The sequence below is a fragment of the Microcebus murinus genome, chromosome 27, assembly GCF_040939455.1.
Source record: "Microcebus murinus isolate Inina chromosome 27, M.murinus_Inina_mat1.0, whole genome shotgun sequence".
NCBI classification, from domain to species: Eukaryota; Metazoa; Chordata; class Mammalia; order Primates; family Cheirogaleidae; genus Microcebus; species Microcebus murinus.
The window spans coordinates 4547310-4574717 of NC_134130.1; the positions used below are offsets into that span (position 1 = coordinate 4547310).

At 44.4% G+C, this 27408-nt stretch overlaps 3 protein-coding genes and 1 long non-coding RNA gene across 13 annotated transcripts in view; 2 read left to right on the top strand and 2 right to left on the bottom strand.

Moving 5' to 3' along the window:
- The window catches only part of SAFB (scaffold attachment factor B), a 72018-nt gene extending 69568 nt beyond the window's left edge, over window positions 1–2450 (bottom strand). For all 8 annotated transcript variants that reach the window (XM_075998161.1, XM_075998164.1, XM_075998162.1 and 5 more), the window contains exon 1: window positions 2036–2450. In XM_075998161.1, the coding sequence (XP_075854276.1) occupies window positions 2036–2224 (189 nt within the window). In that variant the 5' untranslated portion in view covers window positions 2225–2450. The remainder of the gene's footprint in view (window positions 1–2035) is intronic.
- LOC142864839 (uncharacterized) lies at window positions 2441–19872 on the top strand. Of its 2 annotated transcripts, XR_012915143.1 has the most exons (3): window positions 2441–2625; window positions 6198–6316; window positions 13606–19872. It is a non-coding gene; the product is annotated as an uncharacterized LOC142864839 (long non-coding RNA). The 2 variants fall into 2 exon arrangements; XR_012915142.1 differs by lacking the exon at window positions 13606–19872 and having other exon boundaries at window positions 6198–6458.
- LOC105869641 (scaffold attachment factor B1) lies at window positions 7975–26859 on the bottom strand. 2 transcript variants are annotated; one of them, XM_075998169.1, is made up of 5 exons: window positions 26512–26856; window positions 23362–23446; window positions 10747–10809; window positions 8122–8149; window positions 7975–8032 (listed from the first exon to the last, which is right to left on the bottom strand). In XM_075998169.1, exons 1-4 carry the CDS (start codon window positions 26698–26700, stop codon window positions 8142–8144), a joined length of 345 nt encoding a protein of 114 aa, XP_075854284.1. In that variant the 5' UTR covers window positions 26701–26856; the 3' UTR covers window positions 7975–8032; window positions 8122–8141. The 2 variants fall into 2 exon arrangements, with proteins under 2 accessions (XP_075854284.1, XP_020139452.2); XM_020283863.2 differs by lacking the exons at window positions 7975–8032; window positions 8122–8149 and having other exon boundaries at window positions 10683–10809; window positions 26512–26859.
- An 8-nt stretch (window positions 26860–26867) lies between these two features.
- The window catches only part of SAFB2 (scaffold attachment factor B2), a 30747-nt gene continuing 30206 nt past the window's right edge, over window positions 26868–27408 (top strand). The window contains exon 1 of the mRNA XM_012761605.3: window positions 26868–27356. Coding sequence (XP_012617059.2) covers window positions 27171–27356 — 186 coding nt within the window. The 5' untranslated portion in view covers window positions 26868–27170. The remainder of the gene's footprint in view (window positions 27357–27408) is intronic.

The window sequence follows — 27408 nt, forward strand, 5'->3', positions numbered from 1 at the left end:
ACTGTAGTATCCAGTGAGCATATGTTTCCTTTGAATCCATTTTGAGTCCTGTGTTTTATCTGTAGACCTTGAAAAGTCTCAAAGTTTCCCAGCTTACAAAGTGTGAATTTAGAACTGGGCCTGGGAGTTACACACCTAATCTGTACTAGCAGCGAAGAAAATCTCCCCTCCTCCTGGAAGCCAGTGGAGGAATTGGAGTTCTGTCCTGGGATAAAGGAAAAGCACAACCACAAATTCCCTTACCCTCTTACTGGGGACAATTCTGAAACATCACCAGGAGGATAGAAAAAATGATACGTCACAGAGGAAAAGTGTTCCATTTCCAACATTTGCTTTTTTGCCCTTCCTGGAAATATAAACCAAGCAATGGACACCATCTACATGGCAGACATGGGAGATAAACAGAAGGTCAGTAGTTCCAGAGGTGTTTGGACCAGGCAGCAGATGGGCATGGGCATTGATGGCTCTTGTGTTTGGAACCACATTGCTAAGAAACTGAAAAGAGGGAGAAGGGAAGAGGAATGGATTTGTGTTGTCAGAGATGACAGTGATTGAGAGGATTCCTGAAGTCACACACCAGTCTCAGCCACCAGCCTAACAGCAAGGGTACATGCCATCCAAGCAGCCTTGGATGCCTGTGAGCTGTTCTGGGGCAAGAAGGGGAGGAGAGGATAAAGCCCCTCAAATTGGTTTGGTTGATGAGGACTCCTGGCAGCTAAGAACAGGGACCACACCTGCCCAGCCACCAACCCCCACTCTGCATTTCCTCCAGGTAAATGTCTGCATCAAGCAACCTCCTGCCTGTCTTAAGTAAAGAGAGCTAGTATCCATAGTGAAAGAAACACAAGCTCGAGTTTTGTAAAGGTCCAAGGGAATATGAGCAAGTTGACTAGCCATGTTTGAGCCTGACAATAAACAATGTCTCCTCCTTCCTCTCAGTAGGAATTAACAAGAAAGGCACCACCTGGGGTTGTTTGGGAGCCAGGAGGGTGAAGTGAGTGACCAGCCTCGTCGTCTGCAGGGGCTGCAGGGTAGGTGGCCAGGCTGAGAGATTACAGGGATGAGGTCTCAAGAGAGGAGTAGCTAGAGAGCAGAAAGGAGAAGGGGTAGAAACACAGCAACAGGACTATGCAAAGTATACGGGAAGTAGAAAGCAGCTGGTGTTCACTTGACTCAGTGCTTTTCAAGGGATCCCTAAGAATCCCCCAAGGGAGGGGGGTTAGAACCCTGAGTCTGCAAATGATAAACGGTGGTGGCACAGACAGGGAACGTTGAATGGTCATAGCAAGATTCGCTGAGTTTCACGCGTGCCAGGCAGCACGTGAAGACTGTTCCACGCAACCTTCTCTAATCCTCAAACCAAAGCACGCGTGCTTTCTTCTTTTCACGGAGGAAGACACAGACTCAGAAGTGGTTAAAGGTCTTCCATGCCCTAGATCAGGCCACTGAGAGCTGGCCAAGTCCTCAGTCCAGACACATTGACCTGGGGGAACTCGCTCTCTCCCTGCGTATTGGTGAATGAAGTCCCAAAGTGGGTTTTCAAAAGTCCTTCCTTCCCGAATGTAACCGTATTTTACATTTCTGATCGCTACCGTCAATACTTCCGTCCCTTCCTGACACGTTTCCTCCCAGAAACTAGAGCCAGAAATCACTAAAATGGTTTCTTAAAGTCTTTCTCCCTTTGAGTATTTTCCTTAAATGTTTACTTTGCCATTATGGAGACTGGTATGAGACGAGAGGAGAACCCCCGCTCGGGGGCCCCTGTCATCTGTCACCGGCGGCCCAGGACCGCAACGGCTTCTCCCGCCGCGTCCCGTTTTTCCGTTCTTCTCCTCGCCCCAGGGGTTGAACCCGCGCCCGGCCAGGCCAGGCTCGGAGCTGCCGCCGGGGCCTGGGAGCAGCCGGGAGGCGCAAGCGAGCCAGGCCCGGGCAGGCCGCGACCGGCCCGGGGGCGGACCCGGGCCAGGGGACCGGAGTCGCGGCCGCCGGGACCCCTCACCCGCGCTTTACCCCGACCACGGGACCCCGGCTCCACCTTTTTCAGCCGCTCCATCAACACGCTCTTGTTGCCGCTCGAGTCCAGATTCCGTTTCCTCAGCTCCGCTCGGAGGTCGATCACCCGCAGGTCGCTGAGGCGCCGCGTCCCGGTCTCCGACGAGGCGGAGCTCAGAGCCGCTGTGCCCGCCGCGCCCGAATCTCCTGGGCCTGACAGAGTCTCCGCCATTCCAGGGCCCCTGGCTCCGCCGCCCACTTCACACACTACCGGCCCGGGTCTAGCTCGGCTCCTAGCACAACATGGCGCCGCCTGCGAGGGAACCGCTCCAGCTGCCCCGGCGCGCCTCGCTCCTGCGCAGGCGCGTTAAGCCTCCACAGCCTCCCGCCGCGAAACGTGAGGACACTAGGGTCCTGCAGTTCCCGCGCCTGCGCGCCACTGAGCTTCTGCGCTTGGCTGTTAGGCGGCGCCATCTTTAGCTCCGGGACGCAGCCTCCGCTGGTGAGAATCGGAGTCGGTGGCGTAGACTCTGGCAGCGTCGGGCGACTTGGGACCTGGCTCGGCGCTTCGGAGACCTGGACGCGGTGGCTCGGCGAGCTGCGGACCAGAGCATCCTGATGGAGCGGCTCGAGGTGAGGCGGCCGGAGGTTCCGGGGTGCCACAGCACGCCTGGACACGTCCCTGCGCGAATCTGTCACTGCGGCTCCGGGACCAGAGCGCCTCCGGCCCTCCACCCTCTTGGCCAACCCAGGTGCAAGGTGTCAGGTGCCCCAGGGGCCGGGCTGTGTGACCTGGCCTATTCCCGTCCATTTCGGTGCCTCAGTTCTTACTGACCTAACAGTTACTCTACGTGCCCTTAAAATACAGACTTTTTGCCTAACCAGGATCGTTCCCTGGGGCTCGTGGTGCCGATTGTGCTCCACGTTTTTATGCAGCGGCCTTCCCCTCTCCTGTTGCTCAGTTTCTTCCTGGCTAGAATGGGTGTCTGAAGAACTGCTGAGAACTTCAGGAAAGAGGGGTGGTGCTAGTTGCTATTCAAGGGCCTTTGCTGGCCACAGGACTGCTGGTCCGCCAGGTCTTCCCCTGGGCAGGCGTCATTTCAGAACTGAGACATCGCCACCCTGAAGCCTGTCCATCTCCTTGTTGCTGTCTGTGGCACCATCCTGTGTTTACATTCCATTGTGCAGTACTTGACACAAACTTGTGTCCGTGGAGGTTGTCTCCCCACTTGGAATAAGCTCTGTGAGGGTGGGGACCTTGTGAACTCCCAGTCCCATGTGACGCACCTGGAAGGCACTAAGACCTGTTGAGTAGAACCGCCAGTCTCTCCGTGCCTAGGCTGCTGCTTTTTCTGCCACCCCAGAGGTCACTAGCCCTTTTTCTCCCCAGCAGCCTGTCTGCTATTATTTGTTGTGTTGTGTAACTTTAAAGTACAAAGTTGAGCAGTGTGATTAGTGTCCAATTTAGAACTGGTCACAGACCCCAATTCACAAGCACCTGCTCAAGGCCTCTCTTCCCTTCATCTTTTGGCCTTTGGGCCGAGAGAGAACCCCAGCGTTGTGCTGGGTTCATCCTATGTCTTTTGGGGCTTGAAACTCAGATAGGAGAACCAGAGTTCCTCCTTTGAAGGATGGGTTTGCAATTCTTGTTTGGTTTTTGGTTTTGGTTTTGTTTTTTTTTGGGGTTTTTTTTGAGACAGAGTCTCACTTTGTTGCCCAAGCTAGAGTGAGTGCCGTGGCATCAGCCTAGCTCACAGCAACCTCAAACTCCTGGGCTCAAGCGATCCTACTGCCTCAGCCTCCCGAGTAGCTGGGACTACAGGCATGCGCCACTATGCCCGGCTAATTTTTTGTATATATATTTTTAGTCAGTCAATTAATTTCTTTCTATTTTTAATAGAGACGGGTCTGGCTCAGGATGGTTTCAAACTCCTGACCTCGAGCAATCCGCCTGCCTCTGCCTGCAATTCTTTACTGGAAGTCATGACCTCAGGCAATCCTCCTGCCTAGGCCTCCCAGGGTACTACAATTATAGGCATGAGCACGACCTCCAACATCTTATTTTAAAAACTGTACTTTTACATAATTTGGAAAATAGAAAAAGTATCCATGTGACAATAAAAATTATTTCTATTCTTTCTCAATGTTTTAACAACTGTTGAGGGGGGACTTAGCCATATCTATCTCTCTGTTTTACAAACACATCGTTATACTTGCATATATACAAACATGCACTTTTAAGAAATGTAGATTTTTTTGTTTTTGCCTAGGGAATTTTCATGTCCTTAAATATTCTTGAAAACCATAAATATTTTTATGCCAGTTGATAGAGTTTATGGTAAAAGGACAAAAATAGGAAAGGACACATTTTTAAAATGTTCCAAGGCATTGTGAAATGGAGGTTCTTATCCTTGGCACTATAGCCAGTCTGGGCTGAGTAAGTCTCTGTGAGTTGAATGCTGTATATTACAGGTCCAGGAGCAGCACTACTAAACACCTGATATTGGAAGCATCCACCCAAGTCATAACAAGCAGAGAGGTTTCCAGACATGGCCAAATTACTCCGAAGTCCCTTGACTGGCAACCACATTTGAACAAAAATGTGCCATAACTTCTTTCCATTTTGTGTGTGTAGGATGTATACATTTTACACTAAATACCTATGTTTTGATTTTTTTCTTAGACATTTTAGTGCACATCCTACGCATAGAATTCCTGCAGAAAATGCTGTGTACAGACGGGGAGCGGTGGCTCACACCTGTAATCCTAGCACTCTGGGAGGCCAAGGTGGGTGGATCATTTGAGCTCAGCAGTTCTCCAGACCAGTCTGAGTAAGAGCAAGGTCCTGTCTCTACTAAACATAGGAAGAAATATACTTGGACAGCTAAAAATATATAGAATAAATTAGCCAGGCATGTGGCACATGCCTATAGTCCCAGCTACTCTTGAGGCTAAGGCAGAAGGATTGCTTGAGCCCAGGAGTGTGAGGTTGCTGTGAGCTAGGCTGACGCCAGGGCACTCTAGCCCAGGCAACACAGTGAGACTCCCGTCTGAAAAAACAAAAACAAAACAAAACAAAAGAAAATGGTATGCGTACATTTTTAAGGCTTTTGATATATATAGTGCCCAGAAATTTTTCTTCCATGTTTAGAGATTTCCACTAAATTCTGAATATGTGCAGGCCTGTATTGAGAAGTTTGTGGAAGCACCCGTAGAAGCTGCAAGTCCATAAGCCAGAGATAGCAAAAAAGATGAGAACTTGTTTGATTTTAAAGCTTCTAATGAAGTCCCTCTGGCTACTGAGTGAGTTGATCTGAAAAGAATGTCTTCTTTCTCTTTGTGTATTTTTAATGCTCGATTCAATTTTTCTTTTTCTCAACCTACTATGGTTGTTTTCTTAAATTGCTAGTTATCTTCAGCTAAATCAAGTTGACTTTCACGAATCTGACATTGCATTCTCGGGGTCATATTTTTTTATATAAGTTTGCAAAAGTGTCTGTTAAGATTTTATTTCAAACTAATTTTCAGGTAGGTATTCAGTTTTAGCACATACCAGAATTTTAATTTTTTCTCTTTCATTTTTTTCCTATATGAGTAACATTGTCTCTAGCTCTTTTAAGCAACAAAAAGATTAAAAGCCCATCCTTAAAGATGACAAAGTTATGGTTTAACTTGCAAGGCAGGGTGCCAGGTATGGATCCCTTATTTTGGGAGGAGGGGTCTACAGATCCCCACACTTTGGATCCAGTGATTCAGTTGTTTTCTTGTGGGTTACGGGGAGTAACCACTTGATGGTTTCTTGAGAAACAAGTTTTAAATGTTTGTGAATGTCTGTGTTTTATATTTCTATTTTGGTTGTCATATATGGGACAGTATAAAGGCCATTACAAGAAAGGAATAATTATGCCAATTTAACAATAACATAATAAGAATTTTAGAGCCTGTTGTGTCGTTGCAGAACTGATCATCGAAAGACATTACACTTTATAATTCATGTGGACATGATTATTCCTTGAGTAAAGAAAGTCTCAGTTTATGCTGTCTGAATTTTCAATCTTCTGTGTTTTATGGTGTGTGAACTGAATTCTTGAATAAGAACACTAGGTACTGGATGTAATTAGACTTTAGAAGAGGGCTCCAACCTTAAGAATGAAGGTGCTTCCTGTTACTTATTGAGTTAAAGTATAGTAATTCTCCTTTAACAGCAGGTCGAGGGAGCTGCAGTTCCAGAGAGCTGCAGTTCCAGAAGGAACCTGTGGTCAGTGGACTGTCCTCTATGATGCCAATGAGTGATCTAAAGAAACTTTTCAGCAAAAATGGAAAGGTACGCCTGCCCTTGCATCTTCCTATGAGGCTTCAATTTAGGTTAATAATGAAACTCAAGAACTTATATCTTTCTCATGTTAATTTTATTGGTTCTCATTTCTGCTTAAAGAAGAAAAGAAAACCTGGAAAGAATCCTCTCACCTTTGTGTCATGTGCTTGTTTCCTGGTTCACAGTAACCACGATATCAAGTGGAACTGATGGTTGGTTATATCATAGCACGGCTATAACCGATGGTTGGTTATATTATAGCACACTCAGAGAGTGTGAATAAAATTTTTTTTTCAAGACTGGGTCTTGCTCTGTCACTGGGCTACATTACCGTGGCGTCAGCCTAGCCCAGAGCAACCTCAAAGTCCTAGAATCAAACAATCCTCCTGCCTCAGCCTCCCGAGTAGCTGGGACTACAGGCATGTGCCACCATAGTTGGCTAATTTTTCTATATTTTTAGAGACAGCATCTTGCTCTTGCTCAGGCTGGTGTGGAACTCCTCACCTCAAGTGATCCTCCCGCCTAGGCCTCCAAGAATGCTAGGATCACAGGTGTCAGGCACTTGCTGGGCCAGAAAGTGTGTATAAATAGCTACTATCTAAATGATCTTGTTTTTTCTAACTTAGAAAAAGTTAGAAACTTTTTCTAAACTTAACTTTTGTTAAGTTTCTAACTTAACAAAACTCATCTTCTTTTGTTCTATATAAACCTTCATGCTAGCATGCTGAAAAGAGAAAACCCTTTAAGAAACAGTAAATAGGCCGGGTGCTGTGGCTCACACCTGTAATCCTAGCACTCTGGGAGGCCGAGGCGGGCGGATTGCTCCAGGTCAGGAGTTCAAAACCAGTCTGAGCAAAAGCGAGAGCCCATCTCTTCTATAAATAGAAATAAATCAATTGGCCAACTAATATGTATAGAAAAAAATATTAGCTGGGCATGATGGCGCATGCCTGTAGTCCTAGCTACGCGGGAGGCTGAGGCAGGAGGATTGCTTGAGCCCAGGAGTTGGAGGTTGCTGTGAGCTAGGCTGATGCCACGGCACTCACTCTAGCCTGGGCAACAAAGTGAAACTCTGTCTCAAAAAAAAATAAAAAGATACTGCTCAATATCACAAGATCTGTTCTATGGAGTGTAAAGATATTAGCTCTTAATAGGCATGCAAACTCTTTGTACATATGTTTAAATGCCATTTGTATATAAAAAGGCATGAAATAGTTTCATCTCACCAATGTATTTTTATAAATAAGAAGTTAGCCACGTTTACAGACTGGGTGATGTGCCTGGGTTCCCAATCTCTATGATCTTGGTAAGTTCTGGCCTGTTAAGTCTATATAACAATGTATACTATAGTAAGCCAACTTTTTATTTTTATTTTAAATTTTTTTTGTTTTTTTGAGACAGAGTCTCACTCTTTCACCTGGGTTAGAGTGCCATGGCGTCAACCTAGCTCACAGCAACCTCAAACTCCTGGGCTCACATGATACTCCTGCCTCAGCCTCCCGAGTAGCTGAGACTACAGGCATGCAGCACCATGCCTAGCTAATTTTTTCTCTGTATATATTTTTAGGTGTCCAGATAATTTCTTTCTATTTTGTAGTAGAGACGGGGGTCTCGCTCTTGCTCAGGCTGGTTTCGAACTCCTGACCTTTAGTGATCCACCTGCCTTGGCCTTCCAGAATGCTAGGATTACAGGTGTGAGCCACCTTGCCCGGCCACGTAAGCCAACTTTTTAAAATTAGAGAATGCAAATTAGAGAAGGCAGAAAACTAAAATGGTTCCAAACCCCCGCTGGTAAGTTTTTCATTTAATAGTACCTGGCTCCAGGGAAGGCTCTTCAATTTCCTGCAATGAAAAAGGTAAATAAGGCCATGCTAGGTAGAGAAAACTTAGTTTTTTCAACGATAATAACTAGAATAACTAAAAAGGCAATTTTCAAAACAAAGCCTGGAAAACTCAAAAGTGCAACAGGTAGAAAACTTGTTTCTGTGAGCAAAGACCCCACACCACTGGCAACCGCCTCACTCTATATTCAGTTTTCTGTTAACAAGCTGAATATAGGTGATATTCGTATTTCATGGTGGAGAACTGATCACATGTTGTGATCTCTCTAGATTGAACTGTCAAATTCAAGAAGAGCAGGGTTTTCACTTTTCTACTTTTAGTGTCTTAATAGAAGGTATGACACGTATCAGACAATTACTTTTTTTTTTCTTTTTTTTTTTTTTTTTTTTTTTTGTGAGACAGAGTCTCACTTTGTTGCCCAGGCTAGAGTGAGTGCCGTGGCATCAGCCTAGCTCACAGCAACCTCAAACTCCTGGGCTCAAGTGATCCTCCTGCCTCAGCCTCCCAAGTGGCTGGGACTACAGGCATGCACCACCATGGCCGGCTAATTTTTTGTGTATATATATATATATATATATATATATATATATATATATATATATATATTTTTTTTTAGTTGGCCAATTAATTTCTTTCTATTTATAGTAGAGACGGAGTCTTGCTCTTGGTCAGGCTGGTCTTGAACTCCTGACCTCGAGCAATCCACCCACTTCGGCCTCCCAGAATGCTAGGATTACAGGCGTGAGCCACCTCGCCCGGCCCCAGACAGTTACTTTTTAATGAATCTACAGTTAACTTTCTGAAAATTTAAACAGGGAACATGGGTCCCATGTGGTTTGACTCCTGTTCTTATTTTGCTCGGTGGTGCCACCCTAGTCTCCCTGGGCACTGAGAGATCTGCAGTATTGGCTCTTCACCCTTAATTTCCTCTTCTATTCAGTGTCCCCACCAGGCTAGCTCTAATGTCACTCACACATTTTACCAGGAAGCCCTGCCAATTCGGCTATTTCTATTCCTTGTCGATAACTGCATCTCGTTTGAGTACCCCTCCCCTCTTCTGTCTAAAGTTACTACCATAGCAGGCACCTGTCCCTCTTTGGCCTCAAGTCCTCAGCAAATGGGTCGTCACACTTCTTCCTTCCCCAAGGGGCCCATCCCTCCCCTGGCCCCATCTTAGCCATGTCCCACACTTGCTTTAGTATTTAGCTCAGGGCCATCTTCTCTACAATGGCTTCCCTAGCAGCTCCCTCTCTAACACAAACTCTAGGTGCAATTCCACTAAGGAAAGGGCCTTTCTCTTTTATGTATGGTCCATATGCTCCTGTGTTTCCCATGCACAAAAGGCACATTACTCTGGAATTACAGCCAACACTGAAGAGTGACGACTGACCAGGGTCCAGGCATAAATTTAAGTGCCTGTATACACCTACTTGTCATCAGACAGCCACAGGAGGTTGCTACTATTAGTATCATCCTTCTTCCTATAGATTTAGTAACCATGGCCAGGAGTTTATTTCTAGGTCATTGTTACAATAGAAGATACACAGTTCTTCTCAAAGATAAATTGCAGTATATTCCATGCTTTCTAGAGAAAGTTAAGGAAAAGATTTACAATGCCAAGGCTGATCATTTCCTTTATTTGTGGAATCCTAATTCCCAGCATGTGGTCGGGTACATGGGATGAAAATAGATTGAAAGTAATTGAAACTGTGAGAAAGTGAACAGTTTCCAAGGGCTTCCCAGGATCTTGGAGGAAGGTCTAACTCACATCCATTTATCGGGTATGTGGGATGTCCTTACTGAAGGACACATGGCAGGTGGGAAGCAGACAGAGTTTGAGCAAAGGCCCTGAGACTTGATGTCTGTGCTCCAAATCATCAGTCTAGGCTCTTTCCAATGCTCTGGTTACCTGTGTGCTCCTGCGAGGATGGGGACCATACTTATCTCTCATGTAACCCTAACCCTATGTCCACACCTGACACATCACAGGTGCATCCCACATACCCATGCGCTCCTAGTGAGCCACAGTGCTTAAAGGGAACTAGTCAAAGCCACAAGGTAAGTCCTTGGCCACAGGTATGTTATATTTGGAGGGAAAGTAAGACAGGAAAAACCCTCTCTAAAGATTCTGACTAAGTCTTGCAATGATTATAACTTGAAACTGTCACTCAATGTCTGCAATCATTTCTGGAAACTGTAGTCTAATCTTGGATTCTAAAATTATTTAGAGGCCGAGCATGGTGGCTCACACCTGTAATCCTGGCACTTGAGAGGCCGAGGTGGGCAGATTGCTCGAGATCAGGAGTTCGAAACCAGCCTGAGCAAGAGCGAAACCCTGTCTCTACTAAAAATAAAAAGAAATTAATTGACCAACTAAAAGTATATATACAAAAAATTAGGCAGGCATGGTGCACGCATGCCTGTAGTCCCAGCTACTCGGGAGGCTGAGGCAGGAGGATCGCTTGAGCCCAGGAGATTGAGGTTGCTGTGAGCTGGGCTGATGCCACGGCACTCACTCTAGCCTGGGGAACAAATTAAGACTCTGTCTCAAACAAACAAACAAATAAATAAAATTATTGAGACACAGAAGAATGTACCTGAAATATAGTGAAGTACGATGATGAAGTATCTAAGGTGATTATAGTTTCTTTTTCCTCTACCTGTAAAAGAAATTGAGAATACAGTTTACTACAGCAATAATGGTACATCTATTAAATGAAATCTCAATAGCCATAAAAATCATTAAGAACGAAATTGGGAACACAGTATGTTAAACACATTATAAGTAAAACAGCTACTCAACATACTGTAAAAAAAAAGAATACAAAGAAGGAGGAACCATTATAATATGAATGTAGCTAGACTCAAATAAATATTGTATGTAAATGCCTATATGCTGGTCGGGCGTGGTGGCTCACGCCTGTAATCCTAGCACTCTGGGAGGCTGAGGCGGGTGGATTGCTCAAGGTCAGGAGTTCGAAACCAGCCTGAGTGAGACCCCGTCTCTACTAAAAATAGAAACTAATTGACCAACTAAAAAAATATATATATATACAAAAAAAAAAAAATTAGCTGGGCATAGTGGCGCATGCCTGTAGTCCCAGCTACTCGGGAGGCTGAGGCAGTAGGATTGCTTGAGCCCAGGAGATTGAGGTTGCTGTGAGCTAGGCTGACGCCACAGCACTCATTCTAGCCTGGGCAACGAAGTGAGACTGTGTCTCAAAAAAAAAAAAAAAAAAAAAAAAATGCCTATATGCTGATAATGTATGAAGCCCACTGATATCAGTATGGGTTTCAAAAGAGAAGCAAAACAAGGAAAAATGTCTAAGTTAAGCAAAATAAATATTCAAATTGGGTAGTAAACAGACTCTTCAGGGTGATTGGAGCACCAGGTTTAGGGGCTGTTCTACCAAGAATTAAGTCTACAGTCACAATGTAGACCTGGCACCATGGTTGAAGCCTATCCTATATTCCTAGCAGTCTAGGCAGCTGAGGAAGGAAGACTACATGAGCTTAGGAATTCTAGATCAGCTGGAGCAAAAGAGAGAGAACCTATGTCTACTAAATATAGAAAAATTCGCCGGGTTGGTGGTGCACCTATATTTCCAGCTACTAGGGAACCTTAGGCAAGAGGATCGCTTCAGGACAGGAGTTGGAGACTGTAATGAGCTAGGATGGTACCACTGCACTCCACTCAGAGCAAGAGTAGGGCTCTGTCTCAATTAAAAAAACCCAGGAAACTGAACGAACCTCTCTTTTCACTCACCCTCCTTCCTATTCTAAAAACATTAAATAAATAAATAACTAAAAACAGAATCACACTGCAGAGTGGAGTCTTCAGTTTCCACAAATTACCCAAGCCTGGATGCCACTGACACACAAGCTACCACCCTTGAAGTGGCTACCACACAGAGTGACACAGAGGCTACCACCCAGAAAGCAACAGTATCTCTGACAACCCTGCCTCCTACCATCCACTGCTAGATTGGAGTCTGAGGACAGGAGCACAGGATTGGCAAAATCCAGGTGACTCCTCTATGCCCCACGTGAAGGAGAAGAGTAACTGTATGCTGAGCTTCTGTTCTACTAGGGGGGCTCTGCCCAAGAAGGTGTGGGATTCCCCACACACATAGAAGGGGTTTAGATGCTCTGTGACTCCAATAGTGGCTGTCTTCCCTACAGCCCTGAAAATCGGTATATTTCTAGGTGAAATATTTTTCCAATATTCCATATTGAGCATATATCATTATCACTTGTACTTGACTAGAAAAGACATGTGAAGGATCCAAAAATTCTGAAGAGCCCGCTGTGGCTCACGCCTGTAATCCTAGCACTCTGGGAGGCCCAGGCCAGCTGATCACTCAATGTCAGGAGATGGAAAACAGCCTGAGCAAGAGGAGACCCCGTCTCTACTATAAATAGAAAGAAATTAACTGGCCAACTAAAAACATATATATAAAAAATTAGCCGGGCATGGTGGCACGTGCCTGTGGTCCCAGCTACTCGGGAGACTGAGGCAGGAAGATCGCTTGAGTCCAGGAGTTTGTGGTTGCTGTGAGCTAGGCTAACGCCACAGGCACTCTAGCCCAGGCAACAAAGTGAGACTCTGTCTCAAAAAAAAAAAAAAAAATTCTGAAGGTACAATGCCTATTCACTGAAAACCACTGCCCCCCACTCCTTCCCTCCCCAATGAAACTGTCACAAGATAGACTGTACCCAAGTGTGCCAAAGACCACCTACCCCTTTCTCCGTCTGCATGACAGGCAGCACAGGATTCTGAGCCCTGTCTGAGTTTCACTTCTGTTTGGACATCATTTCAGTTCATACAATAATGCTTAGTTCATTCTGACTGTTATACAGCACTATCATCTGTAGTATAGGCAGTAACACATTTCATTACAATTCTATGAATTCTGATATTTATAATTCTTACTATATGCTGGGCACTGCCCTAAGCTAGGGGTCAGCAAACCTCTCTTAGGGTTGCATAGTAAACATTTGAAGTTTTGTGGTATGGATGGTCTCTATCACAACTACTCATGCCTAACACTATAACATGAAAGCAACCATCAAAAACAGCAACAGTAGGTGTGCCTGTGCTCCAATAAATCTTTATTTACAAAAACAGGCAGATGGTCAACATGCTGACTTCTGCTCTAAGTTTGTGATAAATGTGCATTGATTTATTCCTCCCCAAACCTTTCCTAACTGAGGCCCAGAGAGATTAAGTAACTTGCCCCAGGTCATACAGCAAGTGGCACACCTCCAGTCTACACCCTCAACTCTTACACTACACTGCTTCTACACATTTATGACATTTCTAGCTTTTACTGCACTATGTATTATTTTCTAACTGGAAGCAATAAGAAAACAAAACAGCCATAAGAAAATACAGCGAATGAGGAAGGGTATGTAATCCCTGCCACCACACAAGTATTTCTGCTGCTTCTTTATAGGAAGCTGTCGAATGATGCTACCAAAAACTAAAACAACAGCAAACCCGATTTATATCAGAATAACAGCCATTTCTCAAAATAAAAACCTCCATTGAAAGACGACAATCTGCTATCTCTACGGATAGAGAATTACCTTCCAGGAGGAAACACAAACATATTCTGAGCAATGGCAGAAGTCAACCGGCAGGGCTTCCTTCCCTGAAGACTGCTCGAGGGGCTTAGGCTGCAGAAGATCTGGGGCCACTATGGACACGGGGCCCCTCCCATGAACCAACACCTAAAGGGCCCTACAGAGATGCCTCACCATCGCCCTTCATTTTCACCGCCTTTCTTACCATAAATCCTCATGCAAACAAAATAATTTAATAACAAACGAATGCCACCAAGTCAACCTGGTGTATGAGTTAACTACATGGACTCCTGTATGAGTTTAGTACATGGACTCCTGGTCTTAATTCTTATTCTATTATGGGCTGTATGTTACCTAGATATATTTCTTACCTCTGTATCCCCCACTTTCCTCAACTGCAAATGGTGACAACACCATGAACACTTCACATCGCTGTTAAAAAGATTAAAGGATATAAAGACTAATGCCGTGTAGGCAAAGGTCAGCATATAATATGCGCTAAAATTTTGTTATACATATGAGATGCTCCTAACATGAAAAAGAGCTAAGGCTTTAAAAACCATGTCAAGGTTCCTATTGAAGGTTCACTATTAGGAGGGTACCCATTGGTTCTGAACAGGAAAAGAATAACTTCCAACCTCTTCCTATTTTAATATTTTCAAGGCATCTAAGCTATAACAGCACAGATCACCTTCCTATAAGAGAAAGGCTCTGAATGATGTCCTGAAAATGATTCATGCTATTTCCTACAAATAAACAGAATGCACTTAACATACATCATGAGACACCACTTTTCATGTAAAGTATGTTTTCAGAATTGTCCGAATTGTACGTGTAAGAGGAACCATTCTTCTCCTGAACTGGCATTAAGAGAACTTAATTTCAAATATAAAACTATCATCTGTTATGACACCTGTGGAACTCACACGAATGTTCAGGATACATTCCAGAGACACTGCCAAGTTACCTACAGCTTGTTCTTGAAGCTGCTCCGGAAGCTCTTCCATGTCTCCCTCGACTAGCTCTCTACTGTCAGACGGGGACTCTTAGCAAAGTTAGGCAGACCGGACCTGTCCTAAGGCCTGACCTTTTTGTCAAGAGGCTTTGTTTGTGGGGAGGGCAGCATCTAATGCAAATGTGCTGCTCTTTAGTTAATGAACACAGAGTGTGCTTCTGCACAGAAACAATGATATGAAGGAAAATGAAAATAAAAGCCATTCACAATTTCAGCACCTTGAGTTAGCACTCATGTCACATACTGATGTCAGATGTCTTCTGCTGTTTTCTATGTGGTACAGGTACTCTGCTTACAAAATTGGCACTGCACTGTTCTCTCTTTTCACTTAACATGCTGGGAATATCTTTCCATATTCTTTAACTGCATCAAATGGCTACAGCAGCACTGATCTAATGAACTACGGGTGGAAATTTAAGATGATGTTTAAGAAGATGAATATCCTGGTAATTTTTTTTTGCACACAGACAGTTATCACCTTAGGATGTATTTCGAGAAATGGCATCTCCAGAACAAAAAGTATGCACATTTTTAAGGCTTAAAAAAACCCAAAAACTCCCACATACTGCTATAATACAAAATACTTACCTTGTTTTAATTTACATAGTTGTGTCAACAGTGAATAAAAGTGCCAACCTTCCTGAATCTTTGTTGAATTTGGCATTTGTTTTTTTTAGTCTTGCCAATGTGCTAGACAAAACAGAAATACTTCTTTTAATCTGAATTTATTACTGCTTGGATTAAATTTTTCTTGTTGAGCACCAGTTTTATAAAAATTTCTCATTTATATTCTCTTCATATTTAAAAACTTCTGCTCCATTTCTCTACACTTGGAAACTGTATATCATGTATACAATGTATTTCCCCTCTAATTATTCATTAGTCTTTCATTTGGGTTTAGGGTAAATTTCACTGTTGTCGAGCTAAAGCTGTTAACTGGTTTTCAGTTTGAGTGGTTTGTACCCTTATGTTCAGAAGCTCTCCTTTACACTAAGACTGTATGATATTCACCCATACTTAATTCTGTTGGGGATGTCGTTTTATTTTATTTCTCATTTTAGAGACAGGCTCTCCCTCTGTCACTTAGGCTAGAGTGCAGTGGCACCATCACAGCTCACAGAATTCTGAAAGGGCTGGTCTGGAGCCATTCTCCTGCTTTAGTCTCCTTATTAGCTGGGACCACATACCGCAGTTATGATGCCCAGGTAAGTGTCTTTCAATTTTTTGTAGAGATGGGCTCTCCCTGTTGCCCAGGATGGGCTGGAACCCCTGGTGTCCCTCAGGTAATCCTCCCACTTTAGCCTCCCAACATGCTAGGATTACAGGTGTGAGCCATAAGTTGTAATCCCACAGGTTTGTTATTTTAACAATTACTGTCTCGGTTTTATGTTAAGTGAGACTATTTTTCAAAGAGTTGTTTCATTTGCAGACTGACTCCAAACACTATTTTGTATATAATCTTTTGTGAATGTTAACTTGTGCTAGAATAAAATAAACAAGTTCCCCCTTACTAATTTGAAATGTTGACCTTACTCAATATTGTATTCCTATGTATGTCTGGGAGTATTTAACGATTCCATTATCTTCTACTGATCTGTTATCTTGTTCTAATTACATGGCAGAATCATTTTCTAAATATAAAACACTGAGATTAACCAAAAGAAAAAGAAACTAAAGGGAATTGGGGCTGAATGGTTTAACTCCAGATTTTTCTTTGTTTTCGGGGACAGAGACACGGTCTTACTCTGTTGCACAGGCTGGATTACAGTGTCCTGATCACAGCTCACTTCAGCCTCAAACTCCTAGACTCAGGAATTCCTCCCACCTTGGCCTATCAATGTGCTGGGATTACAGACCTGAGCCAATGTGCCCGGCCTAACTCCAGAGTTTTCTTCAAAAGGATAACTTAATATTAAGGAAAAAATTATGAAAAACGTTAAGAGACTGGACACCTTTTTAGGCTCACATTATTTCAATGACTCCATGCTTTGAAAAATGAGGAAATCATTTTCCTCAAGTCCTCTTGCCCAACCTCCCCATTTGCCTTACTAATCAATTATTTATTTGATAATATTCACAATCTGCCAGCAGTTCACAGTGGGCTGGAACATTGGCGCTTTCATCCAAACAGCAGTATTTATGTGATTCTTTGCCCTTATTTTTTATACAAACAGTAAAATGAGCACAAAATAGAAAAATATAAATAATGCTAGAAATAAAAGAACTAATGCAAAAAATCATTAGGCATGGCAAAAATTTATGGAAAAATAAAATTTGTGGTGTCAAGAGCAAGCTTGCTAAAGTTACTGTGTTTTCAATGTGAAGAATAAACACACATGTATGAACTACACGAAATATACCGTAGAAGACTGTCTCACAAGCAAAGTGTAGGGTAGCATAGTCAGGTGGCTTCGAGCTACTTCAGAGACACAGCTCCTCACAGCTCCATTAGCAAGAAAGTGGTGCTCAGCTTCCTGAGGGATCCAGGAGGAAAGTTCATCAGCCACACAACCTTAGGAAAACCACCTCCGGCTGGGCCTTTTGCCCAATGTGAACACCAACTTCTTAAGGCTCCTACGTGTGGGTGAAGTAATAATACAGGGTACCCTAACGGTCACCATATATAGGGAAAATGATAAATTGTAGCTAAATGTTCCTTTATTTACTAAACACTCGTTACAAAATTTCCTCCAATTGGCAGCTGGGAATCTGTATGTGTGTGTACAGGCCACATTTGCCTTTTCTTGTATCTATGAGTTGCTGTTTAGTCTCTCCTCTCTGTTGACTGGTTGTCTATTTGCCTTACTGATTTGCAGGAATATTTAAATGATTTATGGATATTAATCTTTTCCTTATCTACGCTATAATGTTCTTTCTCAGTCTCTTGTGTAACTACAGAGACTTAAAACTTTCATATAGCCAAATTTATTTTGCTTTATAGTTTTGCACCTTTCGTTTCACTTAAGGTCTTCCTGCCAACTACATTACAAAAGTACTGTCTTAGCTCGAATTTCTACTTGGCATGGGAAGAAATAATAGAGCTTTTTCCTACCATCAGCCAGCCAGCCAATTGTTCCACCATGATTTACTAAAATTTACTTAGTGCTACCTGTAAAATGAATAAATCCTCAAAAGTTTCTACTCTGTTTGCAACATCCTATCATCAAAACAAGAGGAAATTCCCATTTCCCTCCTTAACGTTTTAGTTATTCTCCTGCATTTTCTTTTTAGATTACCTTTCAAACACATTACCATGTTTTCCTTTAGGGTAATTTGGGGCAGAATCAACAACTTTCTGATAAGAAGTCATCACATCTAGGAAAATTTTCTAAAATTAGTCATATCACAGGTCTTGAATATTTCCTGTTAGCGGTATTTACTACTGAAGAATATTACACATACTTTAACGTCGCCTTGCCAATATTTTGCTCAAGTCTTTGATTTGTTGATGATACAACTGTCACCTCAAATATCCAGGAGACTCAAGCAGTAAACAACTGTAACTAGCTAGCAAGTTCAGCAAATGGATAATTTATATCACCCAGGACTTTATTTTGTTGGTTGTCTTTGGCTTGGTTCTGATTGCTTTAACAGCATTTAATTTCATGAGGCACACTCAGCCCAGCAGACTTCACAAACTCAGCACTGGCCTAGGAGCTGACATCCCAGTAGCAAAGAGTACATGTAAGTACCCAGATCTTGGTTTTTAACATCTCTTTCCTCAAAAGGGGACCAGAGATGTGGCAGAAATGACTGAGTACAGGGATGAGGCAGCAGAAGTACAAGATAATACTGAAGTACTCTCCTGTTCCAGGAAGTAAAGAAGTGCTCAGAGAAGGAAGCATAGAGGTGGAAGCAACATGGGAGCCAGCCTGACAGGGCTCCCACTGGGACAATTTGCCTATCATTATAATAATAAAGGCTAGCTGGCCAGGGGAGGTGGTTGACACCTATAATCCTAGCACTCAGTGAGGCTAACATGGAAGGATCCCTTGAGGCCAGGACTTCCAGAGCAGCCTGGGCAATAGCAAGACCCCATCTCTACTAAAAAGAGAAACATTAGCCAGGCGTAGTGGTGTGTGCCTGTAGTACCAGTTACTCAGAGGCTGAAGCTAGAGGATGATCACCTGAGCCCAGGAGTTTAAGGTTGCAGTGAGCTATGATAACAGGACTGTACTCCAGCCTGGGAAGCAGTACAAGACCCTGCCTCAAAAAAAAAAGCCTTACCACTTGTTGAAATAAATAAAGAATCTGAGTTTACACTGAAAAATGGGGGAGAAGGGCAAGCTATTCCTTATAAGTAGTACACCAAGAAATAAACAGAAAGTATAAGGAAATTAGAAAATATCCATTTGACAACCACCACCACTATAAATGAGTGGACAGAAGTTAGTGCTTCCAGAAACTAGTAGAGGATGAACAGGATATTTCCACAGTCTCAAAATACCGTCCCCATAAATGCAATTACAGAGGAGAAAACAGTAACCTTCCAATGGAGACACCTGGCCAACACTACTTTTAAGTCAGTGAATATAGCCGGAAAAAGACAGCAGGCACCTCTGCATGGCATATGCTGAGAATACAACACTTCTGGTGGTATTTCTCACAAGACTTTAACTTGATCCTAATCATAGAGAAAAATCACCAAACAACTGGAATTGAAAAACAGGCTACAAAATAAGTGTTTTTGCACTCTTGAGAAATGTTAACATTGACATGGGTAGTGGCTCACAAGTGTAATCCTAGCACTCTGGGGGGCTGAGGGGGGAAGATCATTTGAGGTCAGGAGTTCGAGACCAGCCTAAGCAAGAGGGAGACCCCATCTCTACTAAAAATTGAAAAATTAGCTGGGAATGGTGATGCATGCCTGTAGTCCTACCTACTGGGAAGGCTTGCTTGAGCTCAGGATTTTGAGGTTGCTGTGAGTTAGGCTGACCCCATGGAACTGTAGTCAGGCAACACGGTGAGAGACTGTCTCAAAAAAAAAAAAAAAAAAAAAGTAATGGTACAAAACCAAAATCGTAGAAAGTTTTCCAGATTAAAGAAAACGAAACAGACAGGACAACCGAATACAATGCATGACCCTGGAGTTTTTTTTCCCCTTTTAATCTATACAAAACAATACTGGAACAAATAATTAAATCTAAATAAAGCCTAAGATTAGAAGACAGTACTTTACCAATGCTAATTTCTTGGTTTTGATAACTATGGTTATGGAATGTCCTTGCTTTCAGGCAATACTGTAGTATGTACGACAAAGGGACACATGTCTTGCAACCCACTACCACACAGTTCAGAGGGAAAAAAATAGAGAAAAGGATAAAGGAGATGCAGGAAAATGCTAACATTTGAGGACTCTTGGTAAAAGATACAGGGGAATTTCCTGTACTATTTGTCCTGTAATTCTTCTTACATAGGAAGATGTCAAAACAAAACAAAAAACCCAACAACACAGGATTAGGGAATACTTAAAAAGCAAACATGCAACTTTGTATCTCCAGTTACAAAAGATTTTCACACACCATAAAACATCCTATTAATCTGTACTTAATGATAATGCCACTACACAAACACTTACTTTGCTGACAATTATTTTAGAAGATTCTGCTAAACCACTATTGGTGTAAAACTATTCTGGAGATATGGTGAAATTACTTGAGTTTTGCTTTCTATGATTTTAAACCATTTTAAGTTCATGCATTAAAGAGGTCACTCAATTTTCAGTTGAAATCTTCTTAAAATCTACTCATAATGTAGTTGAAAGTAATTCAATAAAACTTATAAACCTACCCGATCAAATATCAAAAGGTATTGTAATGTTCCATAATTAAACTAATTACACGAATTAAACTAATTACAACCATAAAAACCAAACAAACAAAAACACAGGCACAAAATAGTGTGTATTTTACATGAAGTTCTAGAACAGACAAAACTAATCTTCAGTGGAAGTAATCAAAACAGTGTTACTTCTTCTTGCTGAGGCGGGTGGGTGACTGGGAAGTGGCAGTACCAATCTTTTTTTTTTTTTTTTTTGAGACAGAGTCTCACTTTGTTGCCCAGGCTAGAGTGAGTGCCGTGGCATCAGCCTAGCTCACAGCAACCTCAAACTCCTGGGCTCAAGCAATCCTGCTGCCTCAGCCTCCCGAGTAGCTGGGACTACAGGCATGCGCCACCATGCCCGGCTAATTTTTTGTATATATATATATTTTAGTTGGTCAATTAATTTCTTTCTATTTATAGTAGAGACGGGGTCTCGCTCAGGCTGATTTCGACCTTGAGCAATCCTCCCGCCTCAGCCTCCCAGAGTGCTAGGATTACAGGCGTGAGCCACCGCGCCTGACCAGTAGCAATCTTTATGATGACAGAAATGTTTCTTATTTCTATTCCAATTTACTTCACACCATATGCAGAGAAACTTTAAATAAATATCAAAATGTAAAATCATAAATATTACTCTCAGCTAATGTTTTCTTATAATTTTACATCAAAAGAGTGCCTTTTAAAACAACATAAAATCTAGAAGCCACATAGAATAGGTTGACAGTACCCACACATATAAAAGAGTAAACTTTCAGTGACCAAAACACCACAAACAAGTCAAATGACAGATTGGAAAAAAGAATTGCAACATTTTCTATACGGAGAGCCCTTATAACTCAATAAGACAACCCAGCAGAAAAATGGGTAAAGGACATGAAAAGGCAATTCAGAAAATACAAATGGCCAATTATTAGAAACTGTGTAATCTGTGAAGAAATGAAAACAAAAATTTTACCTACAGAAAAATGCAGACAAATACAAAGAAACACTTTATTTCTCTACAAGCAACAGATAAAATGATCAATAATGTTGGATGCTAAGTGACTTAAAAGAAATAGGCACTCTCACCCACTGCTGGTAGGGATATTCAGCAGTATAGCTTGTTAGGAGAGCTATTTGTTAACAGCTATTTCAAAATAAAATGCAGTGTCCCTTGGGCTGGCGGCAGTGGCTCACGCCCATCACCCTGGCACCTTGCCAGGCTGAATTGGGAGGATTGCTAGAGGCCAGGAATTTGACCAGCCGGAGCAAGAGCAACAACCCTTCCGTACAAAAAATGGAAAAATTAGTTGGTGTGGTGGCGGGCACCTGTAGCCCCAGCTATGCCAGAGGCTGAGGCAGGATGTTGCGGTGAGCTAGGATGACACCATTGCACTCTAGCCTAGGTGACAGAACCAAACTTTTGCCCCACCTCCAAAAACATATAAAGTTACCCTCAGGTTATGTGTATTAGCAGCACATAAAACATAAATGAATTCTGATTTCAGATGTGAGTTCCATCCCCAAGATACCTCATTACCTATGTGCAAATACTTGAAAATTCGAAATCTGAAACTCTTCTGGTCCAAAGCATTTCAGATGAGGGATACTCAACTTGTACCAAGAAAACATTCAGAATAACCAAAATGCACAGCTTTGGCTGATTCTTCCTTAAAATAGTAGATGCATGTTACTCAGTTAAACTACCGAGGGGGAAAGATAGACAAGCAAGACACAGGCCCTGCCCTTGACAATCTGGTCATGACAGAAGGCGGGACAACATAAATATCAAATCAAGGCATAAGGACCTAGGAGCTGGGAATGCAGAGGAGTTAAGGACAGCTGAGGTGCTATGGATGGAATGACACGAAGTAGGCCTTGAATGCAGACAGATGGGGAAGAAGGGTAGGCAGAAAACATAAGCCAAGACACAGAAGTCAAAGGGGGTGAATCATGTTTTGGGGGCCTGACTAAAACACAGGGCACGGGTGTGGGAAATAAGACAGATGTGGGTAAGACCAGGTGGCCAATAATGTGACATGCAATATGACTTTTACTCTGTGGGCAGTTTTTGAAAGAAATGTTATATAAGTGGCAATTCTGTCTTGGCCAGGTGGTATTTAATAGGGAACTCATTTTCTGTAAATCAGACCAATAGGAGAGTTAAGCAGTGCCCAACACTCTCTCTGTAAAGAACTTTAACAAGGACTATTGAGCAACCTACAGAGTAAACGAATATAGGGGTATATATTCTTTCTATCCTCTGCTGGACCAAGCTAACAAAACAGTAGAGTGATCGTCAAGGAAATGCAAAGCTTCTTTTTTTTTTTTTTTTTTTTTTTTTTTTTTTTTTTTTGAGACAGAGTCTCACTTTGTTGTCCAGGCTAGAGTGAGTGCCGTGGCGTCAGCCTAGCTCACAGCAACCTCAAACTCCTGGGCTCGAGCGATCCTTCTGCCTCAGCCTCCCGGGTAGCTGGGACTACAGGCATGCGCCACCACGCCCGGCTAATTTTTTATATATATATCAGTTGGCCAATTAATTTCTTTCTATTTATAGTAGAGACGGGGTCTCGCTCTTGCTCAGGCTGGTTTTGAACTCCTGACCTTGAGCAATCCGCCCGCCTCGGCCTCCCAAGAGCTAGGATTACAGGCGTGAGCCACAGCGCCCGGCCTGCAAAGCTTCTTTGAAGGCTCTTGATTCACAGAGTGGTGGCCAAGTCCAAAAAGCCAAATAAGTGAGGAACATTAGCGAAGTAGTACCATTGAAGGAAGTTCTTAGTATGACACCTGCTTATGATGTGCACGATACCTTTGCTGGATCTCTGTGGTGTTTTCTTGTTTCTTTCAGAGGTAATTTCAATTTCATCAGGATTACCACCTTCATCTTCAATTGCCTAAAGAGAAGGCACAAGTAAAGTTGACCAAAGTCAGCACACAGCCTGACTTTCACAGAACCTTCAGGTGAGAAGGCACATGTATCTTTTAGAGCATATAGCTGCTGATCTAGAAATGACTTCCCCCACCGGGCATCTAGCCCATCCTTTCATCTGTTCTCTTGCTCTATGCTCCAGTCAGACTGACTCCACCAGTTCTTAGCTGTGTGGTCTTAGGCAGGATGACGTAATTGCTCTGAGTCAGTTTTTCTCCAGAACAGGGGGCTAATAATATTAATAGTTCTCACCCTGGAAGGCTGTTGTGAGGACTCTATCATGCACATAAAGAAAGCATTTACCAAATATTAGGGCTTATGTGGTCCATCCTATTCCTGGCACCAAAAGAACTCAAAAAGAGAAAGGCACACTCTCCAATTTCCTATGACTTTACACAGCACAGTGCCATGTAAGACTCCAGGGACCCCCTCCTTGCCATGCCTGCGTAGATGCTACCACTCACTGGCTGGGTTCCTACTGTGATAGGCGTGGAACCAGACATGACATGCCTTGCCTCAGCCAACTGCAATCGCATATATCAACTGACTCCAAAGACCTCACTTTCAATTACTAGGTGACCCTGCCTCATAGGACTCTGAATAACGATTTCTTGGCAAGCCCTGCCTCCCACTGAAAGAACTTGTCATTCACTGGTAACAGTTCCCACAGTCAGCACAGTTTCTGCCACCACGCAGGCACCCCTGTAAATCAATACTGAACACGTCAGTGATGATGATATCACTATAAACAGGGCTTCAAGTTTAGTCTTACTGATAACTTTCAGTCTTTACTGTGATATCCTGTGAGCACAAGTTTTCTTTCCAGTATTCCCTAACCTTTTAGACAGCATGGACCGTTTTCATGGAAGACAACTTTTCCTCAGATCAGAAAGAATAGGGATGGTTTCCAGATGATTCAAGCTCATTACATTTATTGTGCACTTTATTTCTATTATTAGTACATTGTAATATATGATGAAATAATTATTCAGCTCACCATAGGTTTCGGACCATTGCTTTAAATTCATTTAAAATACTCTATTCTATTTATAGAGTTTCAGAAGTCTCAAAGTTTCCCAGGTTGGGAAATCTGAATTTAGAACTGGGCCCGGGAGTTACACACCTAATCTGTTCTAGCAGCAAAGAAAATCTCCCCTCCTCCTGGAAGCCAGTGAAGGAACTGGACTTCTGTCCTGGGATAAAGGAAAAGCACAACCACAAAGACCTTCACCCTCTTACTGCGGACATTCAATTCTGAAACATCACCAGAAGTATAGAAAAAATGATACGTCACAGAGGAAAAGTGTTCCATTTCCAACATTTGCTTTTTTGCCCTTCCTGGAAATATAAACCAAGCAATGGACACCATCTACATATGTGGCAGACATGGGAGATAAACCGAAGGTCAGTAGTTGCAGAGGTGTTTGGACCAGGCAGCAGATGGGCCTGGGCACTGATGGCTCTTGTGTTATAGAACCACATTGCTAAGAAACTGAAAAGAGGGAGAAGGGAAGAGGAATGGATTTGTGTTGTCAGAGATGACAGTGATTGAGAGGATTCCTGAAGTCACACACCAGTCTCAGCCACCAGCCTAACAGCAAGGGTACATGCCATCCAAGCAGCCTTGGATGCCTGTGAGCTGTTCTGGGGCAAGAAGGGGAGGAGAGGATAAAGCCCCTCAAATTGGTTTGGTTGATGAGGACTCCTGGCGGCTAAGAACAGGGACCACACCTGCCCAGCCACCAACCCCCACTCTGCATTTCCTCCAGGTAAATGTCTGCATCAAGCAACCTCCTGCCTGTCTTAAGTAAAGAGAGCTAGTATCCATAGTGAAAGAAACACAAGCTCGAGTTTTGTAAAGGTCCAAGGGAATATGAGCAAGTTGACTAGCCATGTTTGAGCCTGACAATAAACAATGTCTCCTCCTTCCTCTCAGTAGGAATTAACAAGAAAGGCACCACCTGGGGTTGTTTGGGAGCCAGGAGGGTGAAGTGAGTGACCAGCCTCGTCGTCTGCAGGGGCTGCAGGGTAGGTGGCCAGGCTGAGATTACAGGGATGAGGTCTCAAGAGAGGAGTAGCTAGAGAGCAGAAAGGAGAAGGGGTAGAAACACAGCAACAGGACTATGCAAAGTATACGGGAAGTAGAAAGCAGCTGGTGTTCACTTGACTCAGTGCTTTTCAAGGGATCCCTAAGAATCCCCCAAGGGAGGGGGGTTAGAACCCTGAGTCTGCAAATGATAAACGGTGGTGGCACAGACAGGGAACGTTGAATGGTCATAGCAAGATTCGCTGAGTTTCACGCGTGCCAGGCAGCACGTGAAGACTGTTCCACGCAACCTTCTCTAATCCTCAAACCAAAGCACGCGTGCTTTCTTCTTTTCACGGAGGAAGACACAGACTCAGAAGTGGTTAAAGGTCTTCCATGCCCTAGATCAGGCCACTGAGAGCTGGCCAAGTCCTCAGTCCAGACACATTGACCTGGGGGAACTCGCTCTCTCCCTGCGTATTGGTGAATGAAGTCCCAAAGTGGGTTTTCAAAAGTCCTTCCTTCCCGAATGTAACCGTATTTTACATTTCTGATCGCTACCGTCAATACTTCCGTCCCTTCCTGACACGTTTCCTCCCAGAAACTAGAGCCAGAAATCACTAAAATGGTTTCTTAAAGTCTTTCTCCCTTTGAGTATTTTCCTTAAATGTTTACTTTGCCATTATGGAGACTGGTATGAGACGAGAGGAGAACCCCCGCTCGGGGGCCCCTGTCATCTGTCACCGGCGGCCCAGGACCGCAACGGCTTCTCCCGCCGCGTCCCGTTTTTCCGTTCTTCTCCTCGCCCCAGGGGTTGAACCCGCGCCCGGCCAGGCCAGGCTCGGAGCTGCCGCCGGGGCCTGGGAGCAGCCGGGAGGCGCAAGCGAGCCAGGCCCGGGCAGGCCGCGACCGGCCCGGGGGCGGACCCGGGCCAGGGGACCGGAGTCGCGGCCGCCGGGACCCCTCACCCGCGCTTTACCCCGACCACGGGACCCCGGCTCCACCTTTTTCAGCCGCTCCATCAACACGCTCTTGTTGCCGCTCGAGTCCAGATTCCGTTTCCTCAGCTCCGCTCGGAGGTCGATCACCCGCAGGTCGCTGAGGCGCCGCGTCCCGGTCTCCGACGAGGCGGAGCTCAGAGCCGCTGTGCCCGCCGCGCCCGAATCTCCTGGGCCTGACAGAGTCTCCGCCATTCCAGGGCCCCTGGCTCCGCCGCCCACTTCACACACTACCGGCCCGGGTCTAGCTCGGCTCCTAGCACAACACGGCGCCGCCTATGAGGGAACCGCTCCAGCTGCCCCGGCGCGCCTCGCTCCTGTGCAGGCGCACCCGGCGCGGTGGACTCTCCCTGCGAGTCGCATCTGCACATGCGTCATGAGCGACGCTCCGGGCTGTGCGCAGGCGCGATAAGCCTCGGCAGCCTCCCGCCGCGAGCCGCCGGTATGTTTGGGTGCTGAAGTTACTTCGTCTGCTCGTCGTGGCCGGGAGCGCGCCTGCTGCTTGGGACGCCGGTCGGGGCGGTGCGCATGCGTATGCGTGACCGCAAAGCGGGGCGGGAGGAAACCAGTGCGTTTTCCTCTTAGGCGGCGCCATTTTGTGCTCAGAGCCGCTATAGCCGCCGCCGGTGAGGCGTCGAGTCGGTAGCGGAGACTGGCGGGCAAGGATGGCGGAGGCTGTGGCAGGGCCGGGCGACTCGGGCCCTGGCTCGGCCGCTCTGTGCTCGGTCGCTGCGGAGACTGGGACGCGGCGGCTCAGCGACCTGAGGGTGATCGACCTGCGGGCGGAGCTGAAGAAGCGGAACCTGGACACTGGCGGCAACAAGAGCGTCCTGATGGAGCGGCTCAAGAAGGTGGGACGGGCTGAGGGTCGGGGGTGGCGCAGGAGGCCCGGGGACGCCCCCG

Coding starts and splice junctions, on each gene's coding strand:
- LOC105869641 (XM_020283863.2), bottom strand. CDS start 26,700: ATGGCGGAGACTCTGTCAGGCCCAGGAGATTCGGGCGCGGCGGGCACA. Junction 23,447..26,511: donor TGATGGAGCGGCTGAAAAAG/GTGGAGCCGGGG, acceptor CCTTCTCTTTAG/GCAATTGAAGATGAAGGTGG. Junction 10,810..23,361: donor ACCACAGAGATCCAGCAAAG/GTATCGTGCACA, acceptor TTTCTTTTACAG/GTAGAGGAAAAAGAAACTAT.